A 17867-nucleotide genomic window follows, 5' to 3' on the forward strand; every position below is an offset into this window, starting at 1 on the left:
ACCATAATTTTGTCAATATAGAATGGTTATCTGCTACTGTAAACCAAAGATTAAAAGACCAATTTATGCAAATATTGTATAAATTTTATAAATATAAACATAAATATAGAAAAAATATACTAAATTTTATAATGCAGTTTCCTTTTTCCGCTAGTATTATTGCTTGTTCATCAATGAACACATCAATAAATCAATAGAAAGAAGATGGGGGAATAAGATGGCGCAAATGCCCATTCGGTTTAGTAGTGAAATACAATTTTGAATTTATTTTTCCCAAATTAACTCTATTCAAATATATTATAATACAAGTTTGCAAAAGCAAAATTTCTAACAATAGTCAGTTTTTAATATATTTAACAAAAAATAAGAAAAAAAGTATATTGTTGGAAATTTTGGTGGTATCGAACCCGTAACATAAAAACCCTAGATATATAAGGTTAGCTTATGTCAGGTACTCTAACCACTGAGCCATTTCAGACACAACAAAGTGGGCTTTTTAAATATCATGTGTGACTTTGGCCACGAACTACCGGACTTGTATTATTTTTTCAAAACGTTCAATTGTTGGGATATAAAATGATATTTTTAATATACAGTGGGTCATCTCTCCACGTTTTTGTTGATTGAAATCGCTTTGTTTTCCGACAGACCTTAATTAGACAATGAGAAAAATATGGAGCACAGACCCACTCTATAAAAGAAAGTGCCTTGAAGTTCTAAATAATGACAGTATTTGCAGGTTTTGATACTTATACGCCTGTTTGAGTCAATATATTCCAAGTATTGAATATACCTATAGGTTAAAAAGCAATGATTCGTTAAATATATATTGTTTTAAATTATTTTTTTTTAAAAACATCAGATTTATTGATACTTTAATTTTTCAGTAGCCTGTCCGACCATGTATGGGCATTTTACACGCCTTATCCACCCATCTTCTTTATTTAAGGGATTTTATAAATATGTGAATTTGACCGTGATCTTTGTATTAGACCAGATTTGCGATTTGAGTCAAGTTTCATTCTAAACTGATAAATTATTACTCAATTTGATAGCCATTTTTTTTCATTCAAATACACCTCTAAATGTATTTTTTATGAAGATTAAAAAAAAAATTTAGTGTAGACTCAATTATTGTGAAGAAATCCCCAGGATTATGGAAAGGCATCAATCAAATAATCTAACTGAGCAAAATCTCAGTCGAATTTACTATTTTTGGTATAAACATGTACCAATTTTAAGTTTCGTTGAAGGCAATCTAATTTATAAAGGAGAATAACTTTACCACGACTGAACAACATTTTACTTCTTTTTAAACAAAGATGAACATGTACATAAACAAATTCAATGATAAAGAATAATATAAAAGACAGAGTTAGTCCATGAATAATGCCAAATAGGAGCGTTTGAGGTCCTACACGAACAACGTTAAACAGGTGTTCATGAGCTAGTGCACAGATATCATTAAACAGGGAAGCGTGAGTTAACGGTGCAGGGACATTGTTGAACAGATGGGTTTAGTTGGTGCACAGGCATCAATAAGAAAGGTGAGCATGAGGTGGAGCATGCACAGACTTCAGTTAATACATGTTTAGGTTGTGTATGAACATCATTAAACAGGTGTATTAGAGCTGGAGTATGCTAAACTGTCTTCAGTGACTCCTATACCACAGCGGAGCAGATAAGTGAAGGCTTTTCTGAAATCGGCGTTTTTCAGTCCGAATATAATCCAATTCAGTCCGGAGTTTACCAGCCCCAGTACTGACAGGAACTTCCTGAGAGTAGCTATAGCGATGTTGTCTTCCAGAAATAAGGTGTCAAAAATCACGACGAGCAGGTAAGGGCCCCAGCAAACGGCGAAGGCTCCCAGTAACAACATCATGATTTTGGTCTTCTTGTAAGACTTGCTCGTAATTCGATTCCTTTCATGTGGTCGCTGAATCGGTTTGTCACAATTCTTGAACTGTTTCCATGCTGTTCTTATAACTTTGACATACATGATAAAGTTTACAATAAGAGATGAGGCAAAAAACATAAACATAAGACCCTTGTAAGCTTTTGTATAAATCAGCTCAATGTCACAAGGAAGGTTCTCTTCCCATTGGTTCCAGCCAAGAAGTGGAAGCGAGGCAAGTGATATCGATAAAACCCAGCACGCCACGATAACCATCGACATCGTCTGCCAAGTGCATATCATGGCATGTTTAAGGGGGTGCAACACGGCGATATATCGCTCGAACGATATCGCCAACAGATTCATAACGGAGGCTCCAAGGAACATGTTGCACAGAGAGTGGCGGATCAAACAAAAATACTTCCGTCGGGCGAGTTCTAGGTTGGACAAGAAGACGAGGTCGTACGGAATAAAGACTATGCCAATCAAGAGATCGGACGCCGCCAAGTTCCCTATCAGGATGTAGATCCGTTTCCGGAGACGATGAAATCGAAGCAGACTGGTGATTATCAACAGGTTCCCTAGGACTATGGGTCCAATGATGGCACACTCCACGACAAAGAAAGTGGTGATCAAGGATTCGTACGGAATGTGTGTCATGTTCCTCCACTCCAACATCGTGGCCATCCTTCAGCTAGTCCAACATTGCAAGTAATTAAAATCGGAAGTCGTAATTATTAAAATTATTAATTGCGTGGTATTGATCCTGTAGAGAGATATACCTGGCGCATGAGGCCCTGATGATGGGAGATAATGGTCCCTGTGGCTGAAGGCGGGTTCAGCAGTCATCACGGATACCAACTGATGTCGTATGTCAAATCAAACAAATGGGAGTATCATTTTGATTGATACCTACGTTTGTCAAGGCCCTTCATCAGTCCGACCGGGCGTCATCAGAGTAGTGCTTTATTCGAGGGAACAGGCCCCTTTACATCGCAATTACGGAGAAGATTTGTTCCAACGTAATTAGGATGGCTTTAATCTCGGGAGAATTTCCGTATATGGAAACTTTCTATCTACTCTATCAATCGTATTGCCGCGGGCGGTGTTTACCTGCATTATTGTTCGTTCGATTGGTCACGGTTTTGTCAACATGTGTCGGTGCCCAGCATCAATCTTGTGGATGGACACTCACAGTTAGAGCAAACTGAGGTCGAAACATCAAAAGACTGGTCAATTTTACCATATAGTGCACAACATACGTCAATGGTTTAAGTTTAAGTCCCAACCGCTGTAAATAAAATAAAATTATGTTGGGGTTATTCTTATCTCATAGATTGTTTTCAAAGATTTGTGATTAGTTACGCCTATAATGCAAGATATTTTTTTCAAAACCGCTTAAGATGCCATGTGTATTCTATTATATTCTATATTTCACTTAATTTCTCTTTGATTTAACATTGACATTTGTAATATCTTACACTTAATTAAAAAAGGGAGGAAAATGCAGTTGGTTGCAAATCATACGATTGATGAGATCCCCCCCCCCCTGTGAAGGGGTCATTCGGGCCATACGAAAAATTTGTGTTAAATCATTCACGAGAACAAGAAAAACAGAAGTGGGCCTGGGTATTTTAGCTAATGTAAGACTACACACTGTCCCGAGTTATTGCTTTTTGCTTGATATTTCAATAATAGTAAATACCTTTGTGCTCAAACTACGTTCATCCACTTATATGAAAAATGTCCAGATTATCTGTTTTAAAACGCCTCCTCTACCGCTTCAGGTTTCAATACACATCCCAAAATTGAAAGTCTACGGAGATTTTGCATTGCATCAGCCATTAATAAGCCCGGATGATAACGTTAAAAAGTTGCGCGAGGTATCCCGAGTACTTCCGAATGGAGAAAAGATCTAAAAATTTCCCATTATAAATCTCCGTAAGAAAATTGTTTTCGTTCCTGTGAACTTTTATCAGTGAAAAATGATCATTGTTCAATGAAGATATCTTGGATATATTCCCTTTTATCAATTTCAACTGTATTTCTTTCACATGTATGTGTATTTTTATCAAAAATCATCAAAAAATGATGGAAGCAATAACTTGGGACAGACTATAGTTGTGGGATTGGGATTATAATTTTCCCCATGTAAGTTTCGTTTCCGAAAGGGTTAATAAATGTCCGTCTTGTAATTATGAAAACAGTATTTTATCCTATACTGTCATTTTTTCAGTGACAATAAACAGTTCTTTCCAAAATCGCCTATCGATACTGGGATAAAAATATATGTAGCTTGCAAAACATTATTTAAACAATAAAATGCTTTCTTTGGTGATTTATTCGGGATATGAAGGTAGCAACACTGCAGAATTTTTTTTCTGCAATGATCGCTACCTTCATAACCCATATGAATCATCAAAGAAAGCATTTTATTATTTATATTAACATCTTTCTTTTAACAGATTGATAAATTGATTATGAAAAGTGAGTAAAATTCACTAAATTACTGTTAATAAGTACTTAAGCTAAAAGAAACAGCCACATCGTCTCCTGTGAGACTCTGAGTCTGACATCATCATGATTTTTTCATGCAGTCAGTGATTTTTTTAGGCCGATTTTTTTTTTTAGGTCGCTGAAGCTTCGACCAATCGATAAACAGGGCGTGTCAATTTCACTCATGTCAGTTTCTTGTCAGTTTCAGCCGCTGTGGATTTCGACCAATCGATAAACGGGGCGTGTAGAATTAGAGCTATGAATTAACTATAGAACCATTATGATAAGACCATGGACTTTCGGTTAAACGTAACTTTCTTTTTCTTGCGTCAAAACAAGTTAAAAATAACGCGGTTTCAAGCGAAATGTGCATAGACTGTGTAGTCATAGCTCAAAAGCCAGACAAATCTTGTTGATTTCAAAGAGTGGACGGCAAAGAAATAGACAGGGTTATGTCATATTGCTGTTTAACACAACTACCCAAAATCCAAGCTCTTGTTAAAATGGTTCTAAGTTTCCGTAAGAAATAGAATAATTTTACCAGAGCTTGGACTTTGGGTAGTTGTGTCAAACACCAATGAGACGTAAGCCTGTTTATTTCATTGCCAGCCACTCAGTCATGGTTCTTTGAAATTATTAGAACTAAGACTACGCAATCGATGTATATTTCGCTTGAAACCGCGTCATTTTTAATTTGCAAGGAATAGATAAATACGCCCTACTGAAAGTCCAAGGTCTTGTTAAAATGGTTCTAATACTTGGTAGATGTAAATATTTGGGAATAAATGATGATATCATAACGTTTTGAACTCTTCCTTTACGAATCGAATTGGTTCTTTCTCTTGGTTAGGCAAATCTCATGGTATTCGGATAAAGTTTTACAAACATGTACCTTAACTTTACATGTAAGAATTAACCTCAATATTGTCATTTGTCAAATGCTCAAAGCATCCTTTTTCACAAATGTTGGAAAAACGCCTCAAAGAAGACAGCACAATGGACTTTGTTTCGACGACAGACAGGACTACTCCATTTCTGCCCATAAAGCGCATGAGAACTGACGTGTGGTGACGCGTCACACTAAAAGCTTTCTGACACATCACCATCACGCGGTCATTTTCTTTCCATTAAACTTTGGCTGGTGAGAAATTGCTCTCTATTTTCACGAAAAATATGGCGTCTTTGGAAATATATACAATAATTTAATGTGGTACAGCTTAAAGATCTATGTACATGTATAGGCACAAATATAAGCTTAACATATTTTCAAGGTAAATAAAAAAAATTAAGTTTATCGACTGACTGTAAACCATAGTTTATTATTGTCTCTGTCACTTACATGTACCAGTCTGCTTACCTTAGTTCAATACCATTTTTAAAACAAATAAACACCTGAACTTTCTTTACAGGACGTACAAAGTGTTTAGATTGTTAGTTGTTAGGAATATTTCCTCAATTTTTTTCTCAATGTTTTTTAAATTTTTTTTGAAGACGCCATTTTTATCGCTAAAATTATCCTTAAACGATAAAAAGCTCTATACACATTAAAAGCGAAGGCGAAATTCATAATACCAGAAAAGGGGGATAATTAATCAAAATATCTCCCTTGCAAGGTAAGAAAGTAGTCATGAAAATAATATGTTGTAGAGGACATCTTAATGTTGTGTTAAAAATTTAAAAGCAAAAAAATTCATTGACAAATAATTTTACACTGCAACCTTTTCCCCCTTAAGCTATGATAAAAAATCTTCTTAAGCTATGATAATAAATCTTCAACATTATATATTGAAAATAACTCTCTCATTTATTTGTAAATAATCACATTTTTCACAGATCGTGACTAATTCATTATCAACTGTGCAGTGGCGTCGGAAGCAAATTGAAAGTGGGGGGGGGGGGGGGGCTAGTCTAATCATCAGAAATCATGCAAAAAAAAAAACAAAAAAAAACCCAACAAACAAACAAAACCCCCTAATTCCGATAATCATGAAAATCCTAATCGGGGGGAGTGGGGGGGGGGGGGGGTATACCTATTACTCCAAAACAATATCCCTATTAAAGAAAATTCTCCCTAAATCATGAAAATCCTAATCCGGGAAGGGGGTGGGGGCTTTGACTGCAATTTTTAAGTACCGCTATTAATATTGCAATCTTTTTTTTAGGAGGCCGACTTTAGTTTGCATTGCGCATGTTTTTGCGCATTCTAATATAATACAGTTGATTTATACTTCTTATGATTTTTTTTCGACATCATCTATAAAATTGAATACAATAAACAAAATACAGATAAAACTATTTAGATTTTTAAAGGAAATTTTTATTTTTAACACGATTTTTACGTTGTGCGGTAGGGGAGCATTGCCATTGCGCTTTTAAGACCTTATGACTAAATGAAGCTTTGTAGGAGTACGTTATAAGAAATAACATAAAAGAAAAAGTAAAAATTGTACGCTGTTGAAATTTTAAATACAGAATGATGCCATCCTCGAGGACATTTTCCTCATTTTTGGAATGAATCCATTATCATCAATCATCATTCGTGATGATCCAAATATATAGCAAAATTTGGTGCATTTTAATATTTTGAGATGGTCCCCACTAAAAACCAGACGGTAGAATTTTGTGTTTTTTGCATATAAGGTAGGAAATGATATTACTAATGATATATAACAATTTGAGAAAAAAAGCTATTGTAGTATTTTTTTAAACTGCTTTGATGTGCGGAAAATGACAGTTTCCTATATATTCCTATAGTAAATGTACCTCTATTTTGAGATGGTCCCTAAAAAGAACCAGACGGTCGATTTTCATGAACCTTCGCAAATAAACTAGAGTTGGTTTAAATAACATATGGTAAAAAAATAAAGAGTTATGCTATTGTAGTTTTTCCGCAAAAAAACCCAAATCGGCCTCCTTAAGTACCGCTATTAATATTTCAATCTTTTTAAAAAGTGGGGGGGGGGGTGGCCCCTCTTTGATGCTATGTGCCTAATGGTTAGGTCTACCTTTGCTAAAAAAGTGGGGGGGGGGGGCTAAGCTGTGTAATAAAAAACGTCTGCACGTAATCGATAAATAAAGACTTTTGAGAAGTCGAATTGTTTTACGAATGACCCATCAAATTGTGTATAACGTCATCAAATGTTGTGAATGTGACGTTTTGTGTATGTGCTTTTCGAAATGGCTTCGACTCATGAACTGAAAGATGGTAAAATATACTGCTTCTAGTTTGAACGGCTATTTAATTATTCATTGAATCCAAAGAAAAGCTATGTTGAACTTGTTTAATTCTTACCTTCAGTTAGGTAGTCGAATTAATCAATTTGAATACATTTAATAACTCATGAAAGCCCGTCCAACAAGTTGAATCTTGTATTTTTCTGAAATAAAGTGTAAACTACAGAGCATGTTTAAAGAATTGATATTTGTTTGATTATTTATACTTTTAGATATCAATATATGAACATTGTTGATTCAATTTCCTTTTAAATAGACCATATAGCTTCTGCACGCTAAATAAAAATTTACCTACTATAATTGAATTAGCTGCAAGTCTGTAGCTCCCGGTCTGAAAAAATTCGGATTGACGACCTGGGAGTTACAGTTCCGAACGTGTTAAAAAGTTTCAATATACAGAGCACATAATATTGCGCCAGTTTTTGGACTGATTAACCTTATTTGCAAACAAATTATGTGGGAAAATTAATATGATTAAATTCTTCAGGCAATTTACTACTGATAATGTCACTTTACTGCCTTAGACTTTCTCTTAAATACAATATCGAACCTCAAAAAATAAATATCACGTGCAGATAGAGAGTCGCCATTTATACATGTAAACAAACTGCACCACTTCACTTTACAGGGCTGGTCATGGTGTTTTAAAGAATATCAGAGGCAAGTAAAGTGACGATATGAGTAGTAAAATGTCCGAGGAATATTTTGGAATAATATATTTGAACAGAATGTGTTCAGAAATAAGATTAATAAGCCAAACCTAGTGCAATTTCTTGTGCACTGCAAATTGCAACTTTTTTTCACATATGGAACAGTCCAAACTGTAGCACCCTGGTTGTCAATCTGAATTTTTTTCAGACCGGGAGCTACAGACCTCACCTGCAGCAATAACTAAATGTTGTCCTCTTAGTGATTAGCAATTCTATTCAAGAAAACCCATGTGATTGACAACCAGTTATATGATTACATAGTTAAAGAGTTTTTATAGACTGCCAAAATTATTGTCATCCAAATTACAATATTGGCCTTATCTAAGGAAACTTATTTGCCCCCTACATTCGAATGGAAATGGTCAATGGAGCTACTATGAGTCATTCTATTAATACAAATGTCAATATTCCTTCTGTGTTAATATTTTCATTTTTCAAAAGGGTTATGAAATTTTCCAAGTGCTTATGACAAGATGAGCCTTGCAATGAATTAAAGCTGGGTAACAGGGTGGGAGAAATAATGACGAACCAGACTGGCATTCAAGCCTAGGCAGGCCGAGCCCTCCCCCCATCCCAAGTCAGTTGCTCTAATCAACTGAGCTATCTGGCACCAGTATTCAAGCTGGACTGTAAAAAACAACTTCTTACAATTTTGCAATTACTATGCATACTAAAAATATTAAGCTACAGTGCCTTAAAAAAATGTTACATCAGTATTACAATCTCCTGTATTGTTGTTTATACTTTCAGTCATAAAAGAAACTTTGGAAAATCGTGGTTCACTTGGACAGATAAAGGCGAGGATCCGTGCTGAAGTGTTCAGTGCCTTAGATGACCAGAGTGAGGTGAAACCACCTCTGAGCAATGAAAATATGATAATCAATGAACTCATCCGAGAGTACCTGGACTTCAATAAATATAAATATTCATCATCAGTTTTGGTTGCAGGTAACTTGAAATTTAATTTGCTATTAGAATCTTAAATTTAAAATTGGTGAATCATTGAAAAATTGTTTGGGTTACTGTAATAAACTTGTTATATTTAAAACACTGCTGTGGTGTCATTCCTTTGTTCCAGCAGTCTAAAATTTTACCTGTGATAGTCCGATATTAGTAAGCTTCATAATATCAGACTGTAACCAGTGGTTACAATACTGATATCCTGCAAAATTGGACTGTCTCAGGTAAATCAACAATGATATTCAATGGCAGTGTTATATATATATGCCTCAAACACTTTTGTATGAAAAAAAAAATCAGTTCTCTGCCCTAAAAGGCCTTGAAACGCTATTTTCATACAGAACTGTTTTCGGCATATATTCATTACTTACCTTCCTAAACTTATGAAAGTTAATTATAAAATAAAATTCAACCATGTATCCCTTAGAATCTGGACAGCCCAAATCACCATTAGACCGAGACTTTCTTACCAAAGAATTAAACATAAAGGAAGATTACAGATCAAAGTCTGTGTAAGTATGATGTATCACCGATCATCCTCAATATGTAACCCATTTCAGTAAATTCCAAATAGGTAGTTGTTGTATGAGTTATCTCTCTTGTTCTTACAGTCCTCTGTTGTACAGCATTATTTCTAACCACCTGAGAGAGAACCGCCCCTCCTCCCCGTCCCGACAGCGCCCCCACGGAGCCTTCCTCCAACAGCTGGAGAGTGAACTAGGTAAACTTGTGTCCACATGTTAATTTATTTAGAAAATCAAGTTCTTGAATGATTCACATTGGTTTGAAATGGAGACTTGCTGACAAAATTCATCACAGTATAGCAGATTGACTTACATTTCAGATAATGAACAAGAACCCTTTGTTGTAATGGGTGGCAAGAGGTGATGCTGATCCTTGTGTGATGTTCAAACTTCATGCATACTGACTGTTAAGTCTATTGGTTGTCAGTTGATGGACTGTAAAGGATACATTGGATATAGCATGATTACATTGAATGAGATGGCGTGGGTTATGCTAGAATCAACTTCCTTCTGTGTATTGGACAAAGTGAGCATTCAGTTTATCCCACAATCATAGCTTAGAGTTGGGATGTACCATATTTTAACATGTGTATTTCCTTGTTGATTATGATAGATTTGTGAGAGATATTTTAAATGAATCTTTTGTACAGTGATTGACGTAACATATCTTGTCGGGAGATGTGATGACTGTGTAAATGACTCCTGGGAATACTAGAGCTTGTCATAAACTTGTGTAATATATTAAAACTGTGAATATAGTAGCAGATTGTATTTATGTCTATGTTTATCTATAAGATTCAGAATGCAAAGATTCTGTGATACAATGGTACCCGCCTGTGTAATTACAAAGCTATTGTAAAAATATATGGAATTTACATAAGCTGTGAAATTGGCCGTAAAAGTATGAATAAAAATGAGCTGCATTTATTGGCCTATCAGTTGTAAATGTTTATGAATTTTGATACCAGTTATTAAACTATTGTTACATGAATACGAAGGTTGCTTAAGGATCCTTGACACTCCGTGACTTCTTTTTATGACAGGTCGTCACAACATAGCGATTTGAACGCATTGTGAACCAGTTTTATCGCCTGAATTTGTTGTCTATCTCTGTGGTACAATGGGTGTATCTTTAATAAATAGCAGTACAATTAAAGAAAATAACACCCCCTCCCCCCCCCCCCCCCCCCAAAAAAAAAATAAAATAAATAAATTGTCATTTTCAAGTCGGTCACATGCTAGAAATCCATATATTTACAAAGTAATTTAGAATTTCGGGTTTGTATGCAGAACTTTTCCTAGGCGTGCGGAGGACCCTTAAACAAGTTATAAAATAAAATAGAAAAAACCATTTTTGTGACACTTGTTCCCGGTGTGTAAAAAATATATATGAAAAAAAAAACGGCCTACTTACAACAATGTTGAAAATTGTTTGTACGATTTAGTTTGTATGCATGAACGACTTAGAAAATCGAGAGTTGGTTATCAAACGGCATTTTAATTTTGGTCTTAGAACTCTTAGTTGTGCTGAAATAGCAGTTGCATTAGAGCACGCTTATCATAACTTTTTTTTTCTTTAATATTTTTTACACTCCGTGAGTATAAGCCCTTGTGTTCTGACTTTGACCTATTTTATCGTGATCTTGTAAATTACGATAATAAATTGTTCCCGTAAAGTTATTTTACTAAATTATTCGGCAGTTGCTTCCTTATCTGAGCGCTTCTAAAACTGCTCGATATTTGTATGTCCGGTATCCAGTAAATGTCATATCCAGATCTCTTTATTGCGATGTTGAACGTTAGCCAACTTTTGTGAATATATCGAACGAGGGATTCCATGCATTGTATTGCTATTTCTCAACTGCCCCGGACCACAACACAACCTCAGATGTCGAACCGAGTATGTCTCTTATACTAGCCGCGGATCCAGGTTTTTTTTATCCTTAACACTTAACCCCCCCCCCCCCCAAAAAAAAAATAAAGTTCATAAAAAAATCAGCATAACGAAAATTCTAATTCATTATCAAGACAACCATAAACATGGGCACCTTGGATAAGTTAATTCGTAAGAATAGATGTACCCCCTCCTCCCTTCCTTTTACAAATTCATTGCGACTTGCCTATACATCGACAACCTCTAAATCCACTTACTATTACACCACTTTGACCTGGGTTCTTGGTGCGATTTTCTTTATTTTTACGTTTATGACGGGTTGGACGCCCTGAAATGAGAGTCGTGAAATGCCTGGTAGTATATAGTTATAGCCACAGACTGACGATGTCCAGAATGTAGTGTATAGGTGCCAAGTGCGTCGGTATTTAGTTGGAGATATCTCAATGCTATAAGTTAGGTAACAATCGATCATTTTCATGTAATCATGCTGGAGAAGAAAAAAATATTTTGAAGATTAGGAATTGGCAAACAAATCTTGTACCAAATTTCAATTTACACGGACAGTCACCAAAAGTTAACCTAACTCGTGACATGATGTGCAAATACTTTTACAAATCTGTAAATTGATACTTAGAGCTGGGATGTATGTTTTGTTTATAACTATAAGTATATCTTGAGGTTGACTTGACTACTTTGAGAATGCCTTGTTGACGGTACACAAACGCTGTCTCTTTGTACTCTCTGTGATGTGAACACCCTTCAACATTTCCCTCAATCCTCAACATCTTTCTTTAATACTGGATCCTATGTGTTCTATGTATTACATATACTAGTAGTACATTGTTATTCCATGGGACGTTGAATGAATATTCGACCTTAGTGAAATATTGACATTACTTGTTTCGTAAAGTTTATATCTTTCATTTTAGACATGCCTTTAGAAGTCATCAAGTTTAAAAAATAAAAAATAAATATGCATTATACATGTATATTATAAGCCTTACAAATGAATCGCCTCCTCGTTTTCGACCGAAGAACAGTATTTACGTGTACATGTATTGTATATTAATACATATCCTAGATGATCACAGAATAATATTGTATCAATTGTACCTGAATCGTCATGCATTATCGACATGCATATCTTTATATAGAAAATGGGGCTAATTGTATGTCAATGTACAACAGCTGAATTCCGAAATAGCAATAAGGGAAAAACTCAAGGTTAACAACCGATGGGCGAACGAAGCGACTTATCATATATAATTACCCCCCCCCCCCCTCTTTATATATATATATATATATATATATATATATATATATATATATATATATATATATATATATATATATATATATATATATATATATATATATATATATATATATGAAAATCAATACCTATATACTGAGTTTCGTATCATGTTTTTTAATGGATACAAATATACAGGCAGTCATGCGGTCAATGACTTGTGGGGGTGAATTGAAAGACGACATTAGTTTTTGTTAATGTGAATAATCAAAATTGATTTTTTTCCACTTTGTATGTCGATAACTTGCTGCATTTCACATAAATAACATGAGATTTATTAGTCTTTTGGAATATAAAAGAACTTGAACTTGAGTTTTAAGCAGGACACGATAACAGAAACAGAACAAAGCACTGTCGTAATATTACATCTTTTATAAGGTCGTTGCCCCCAAGATTTTAAAAAGACAACCGGCATGTGTTTGACCAGGGACGTATATACGTCCCTGGTTTGACTCTCCCAACTGTTTCCCCATGGTGTACCTTAGATACACCTAGCAAGCACAGAATGCAAACGCAGATACTGTGTATGCTTATTCAGGTGAAACACTTTTAAAGTTGACATGCCACAGAAATTGACAATCAGCAGTTTCTGTATCCAGGTTATTTTTTTTTTTTTTGCTATGGTTTTGTAACAGAAATATAAGCGGAGAGAAAGACATTGCTATATGTTGTAAATCGATGTGCAGTAACACGTTGTTACTTTGGGTGTTTTCCCGTGTTATTATTATTTTCGTTATAAAAGGGGAAATAACTCGCTTTGAGGGATATTATCCTTGTTGGATCAATTAACAGCTCTACTCGTGGGAGCTTTCCAAATATGGCTCGTCCTCTACGGTGGCTGGAAATCCAAAGAAAGGAGATATAAGTATAATAATTGTTATCAGATGTTTTATTTCGGATGGCGTCGATGGAAGTGTAAAATATCTTTATAAACACACAGTCACCAGTTACAAAATAGTATTCAATGTAATAAATTTACGTATAATGATACTTAATAAAATCTGGTGACTGTACAGAGGGTAAAACAATAATTATCAAAAATCCCTCTGCATATTAATTAAAATTACATGATCATAGTGAACTATAATAAGTGAAAATCATCTTAAATTCATAAAACGGCAACCCGTCTAATTGTTACTTTTTATCACACAAACTATGAACTAACTCAACTAAACTAAAAAGTTATATAATAGCTGACAGTCTCACGGTGCCTATTCAATAATTCAATAGAGACAATTCGAACTACAAACATCTCGCTATCTAACCACTTTCCTTTAATATTTACTCGTTTAGCTCGAAGAGGTTAATAAATCTTACTCTGAAATAAGGGATTTAACAATTTTTTGACGCAATCAATAAAGTGTTTAACTTACAATTTTAATGCGAACATCCTAACACTTATGATCCTGTTAGACATGTATTATAAACAAACAACCTTTTTACCTCTTTTCATAAAAGAGCGCGGGAATAAATAAAAGCGCCAAATTCAAAATCTACTTTTCTTATGATATGCATAAAAATAAATGTGATATAAAAATATGACTGGAGACTGTAGCTAAATATGATATACAACAAAAATATTAAAACATACAATCTATAATCTATAAAGTACTGTACACTAAATGAGGTCATGTTGCACGTTACCTAATAGATGATGACTTTAATTTAACTTTTAAAGACTTTACTAAAAGCTCAAATTTAGAAGATAATAAAAACAGGATTATGTACAAAATAAAAAATACACTATCCTTTATCAAGGTGACTTTATATCTAATTGCAAATAAATGAAAACTTAAATTTACATACCTGGAAATCCAAAGAAAGGAGATATAAGTATAATAATTGTTATCAGATGTTTTATTTCGGATGGCGTCGATGGAAGTGACCAAGCTTGGGCGCATTTCCACCGACAAACCTGCGTCTTTGGATTCCAGGATTTTAGCCAATCAGAATTTAGGATTGGTTGATTTACCGAAACAAAGTTGTAAAAAATTTCCTAATAAAGAAGATTATTTAAAATGAGCAATCACGTGACCTTAAAAAGATAGTCACGATAATTGAGATAATAGGTACACCTGTGCTTGACCTCAGGCCTTGCGGCCTTCTTAACAAAAAAAAGACAAACTAACAAAAGGAACTAAATATTATTACATAATCACTTGGGCATCGATGTGATTAAACATTGGTCAGTAACAGCTCAAAGTAAATCAATTACATATATACAATGGAGTTCCATTAGCGTGTCAGGCCAATGTTTTTATAAGCGGAAGCACCTTTGCGGTTTTTTTGAAAAAACTAATTTACCCAGGTAACACCAAAAAAGGACGGTTATAAATGATTTATCTTGCTTTGATAACACGGTTACTTCATAGAGTTCTCTTTGATCGGCTTATATATTATATATAGCATACTTTATATATATATATATAATATACATAATAATATATGATATCGTTATCACGATTATATACCGTTTTTAATCTGTGTGCCCCCTGTGTTCTTTCATTGGCAAATAAACATTTTTTCCAGTAAACAGAATAAGTCAACCAGCACTGCACTCTTGTACGTTATTCAGTATGTTTGTGTTTTGTAGCTGTAATGTGTTGTTTATTGGCGGAAACAGACCGTGCACCTAGTGTACTCTGCTTATGAAATTACTGTTTATAGGAGTGCCACAATTGTTGTTTAAATTAGTAAGCTCTGACTAAAACGCATTTGTTCACCCGAGTCGTGTACAAAAACCTAGGGTAGTCATATCATCTCCGCTAGCCAATGGTGGCGATCCACGGTACGTGTTTCTGTAAGGGTTCATGTACATGTAGGTCTCAGTGTGGGCGATATATACATGTACTAGCTTCGCTGTAACTAAGGGTAGACCTTGATAAAGATAGGGTGGTGTACATTATAGATCTACAGCAATATCTCGCACTGTACAGAAGCAAAATGCTAAATTATACTTGCATACCTATAATCGATCGAATCCAAGATTTTAAAAAAATACTGCTATTGTTTTTTTTTGTGATGATCGATATTTTAAAGAATTAAACAGGTTTGGTACACTTGCTAGTACCATGGGCGCATGCGTGCACCAGTAATGCTTTTACTCTGACCTGACTGTTAGATGGTTTCTCTCAAGGATAAGGTATTTACATGAGCACTTGATCAGCATGTGATGATTATATATAAAGAAGCAGCTGATCACTGGGCGTGTTGTTGTCAGTGGCCGACGGCTGGCACAGTGACAACTCCTGTGTTGTTGTTGTCTCAGGCCAGTAATCAGCAAATGTCCCCATCAATGATCGAGGAGTCATTCTCCTCAAATAAACAACACACTGTACAGGATCAACAACATTGACGTTTAGTTAGCTTATTCCATTACAATCACTTTACGAATTCAAATTTAATTCATATAGTGACCAATTCACAGGTGCTTGAAGACAGGACCCATCTTTATAGATGGATAAGATTTTTATGAAATGATTGTTCAAGGTAATTTTCTGCAACGAAGGTATAAGTCATATCAGCGAAATATCATAAAAGAATACTTTATGAATAAAGAAGTGGGGGTCTTACTTGGGGACCGGGGGGGGGGGGGGTCGGTCCTGTCCTCAAGCATCCATGGACCAATTTACTAATATATGCAGTGGCAACAATATAAAACAGAATAGAAATTTATCTATTTCTAACGAAAAGCCCAAAACAGACAAATGTGAAATTATTACAGTAATATAAGTAAAAAATATGCCAATGTGTTTATAATAATTGTAAATGACATTGCTCATTCCGACAAGGTGATTCTACACTTGCATTCGTTTACACAATGCTTGAAATCTGTACACGTAAATAATTTTGCTCAAAGCCGAGGGTGTATTTTTTATTCAAATTTCTAAGTATCTAAGAATTAATAAGGAGGTCAATGTATGACAGACGTAGACATTAACATAGAGAGGCCTCGCTTCCCGCTCCGCTCTGATTGTGATCATGATCTTTATAGTTAGCTCTTTACGTCACTAGCTGCTGGTTGAGGTTGGGTAAGGCTGAGGATGTGTTTATCCTGTGCATGCGGTGCACTCCTGCTGAACTCCAGTAAACCCCGGACTTGTTTACAAACAAAACCAATACAATGTGACAACGATACACGATTCTGGTCGATACATCCCTGTGTAGCGATCGAAGGTTTCAGTGTATTGCAGCATTACAGATTTGTTAAATTTAGAATTGCTGTACATATAGTTTATTCACTTACATACATTTATAGAGTATTACATTACTTGATTATCCAGTAACCATGCATCCAGTATACCATCTTATGATACTAGCACATATATATTGGCTTATACTGGGTGTGGATGTGATGGCTTGCATTAAGAAAGTCATCTCTTTTCATGCAATTGGTATCTATTTAAGAAAAATTCAGTGTTATAACTAACAAGTGTTGTAATATTTCATAAATAAGCTTCAATATCAATCGGTATATAAACATTGTACATATATTGCATCATAGCCTTTGACTATAGAATGTCACATAAATTAACATAGATACCATTATGTGAGGGATTTAAATTGATCGTCCCGCTGGATTATACATTGTTTTGACCTGAGAATTTACTAACCTATCTAACATATCCTGCTGCCACTGGTAGGTCCCGCTAATACATATAAATACTTGTGACTTCACCGAGGGACTTTGTTTATAGTTTCCCAGGAAGTCAATGTTCTGTGCGGCATTGACCGTTGAGAGACTGACCTTCAAAAAATCTCAATACCCGGTGATAGCTATAGCTTCGCGGGGCACTGAACTTTTTACATTTCTATTAAAAACACTCGTAAAGTGTGCAGTCTA

The 17867-nt window shown here is 34.9% G+C and overlaps 2 protein-coding genes across 2 annotated transcripts; one reads left to right on the forward strand and one right to left on the reverse strand.

Moving 5' to 3' along the window:
* Window positions 1-977: 977 nt before the first annotated feature.
* Window positions 978-17867, reverse strand: LOC105325581 (histamine H2 receptor-like). The gene is made up of 3 exons (XM_020066096.3): window positions 17638-17867; window positions 7683-7767; window positions 978-3185 (listed from the first exon to the last, which is right to left on the reverse strand). Exon 3 carries the CDS (start codon window positions 2579-2581, stop codon window positions 1613-1615), a length of 969 nt encoding a protein of 322 aa, XP_019921655.1. The 5' UTR covers window positions 2582-3185; window positions 7683-7767; window positions 17638-17867; the 3' UTR covers window positions 978-1612.
* Window positions 7512-10745, forward strand: LOC105325580 (centrosomal protein 20). Its single transcript, XM_011425213.4, has 5 exons — window positions 7512-7595; window positions 9085-9282; window positions 9722-9806; window positions 9906-10015; window positions 10139-10745. Exons 1-5 carry the CDS (start codon window positions 7568-7570, stop codon window positions 10180-10182), a joined length of 465 nt encoding a protein of 154 aa, XP_011423515.2. The 5' UTR covers window positions 7512-7567; the 3' UTR covers window positions 10183-10745.

This window comes from Magallana gigas, chromosome 7 (genome assembly GCF_963853765.1).
Source record: "Magallana gigas chromosome 7, xbMagGiga1.1, whole genome shotgun sequence".
Taxonomy (NCBI): domain Eukaryota; kingdom Metazoa; phylum Mollusca; class Bivalvia; order Ostreida; family Ostreidae; genus Magallana; species Magallana gigas.

Bases quoted from the DNA above. Each gene is read 5' to 3' on its own strand.
- LOC105325581 (XM_020066096.3), bottom strand. From the start codon at position 2,581: ATGGCCACGATGTTGGAGTGGAGGAACATGACACACATTCCGTACGAA.
- LOC105325580 (XM_011425213.4), top strand. From the start codon at position 7,568: ATGGCTTCGACTCATGAACTGAAAGATG. The intron at 7,596-9,084 runs GTAAAATATACT...TTATACTTTCAG, and splicing joins GACTCATGAACTGAAAGATG to TCATAAAAGAAACTTTGGAA. The intron at 10,016-10,138 runs GTAAACTTGTGT...CTTACATTTCAG, and splicing joins ACAGCTGGAGAGTGAACTAG to ATAATGAACAAGAACCCTTT.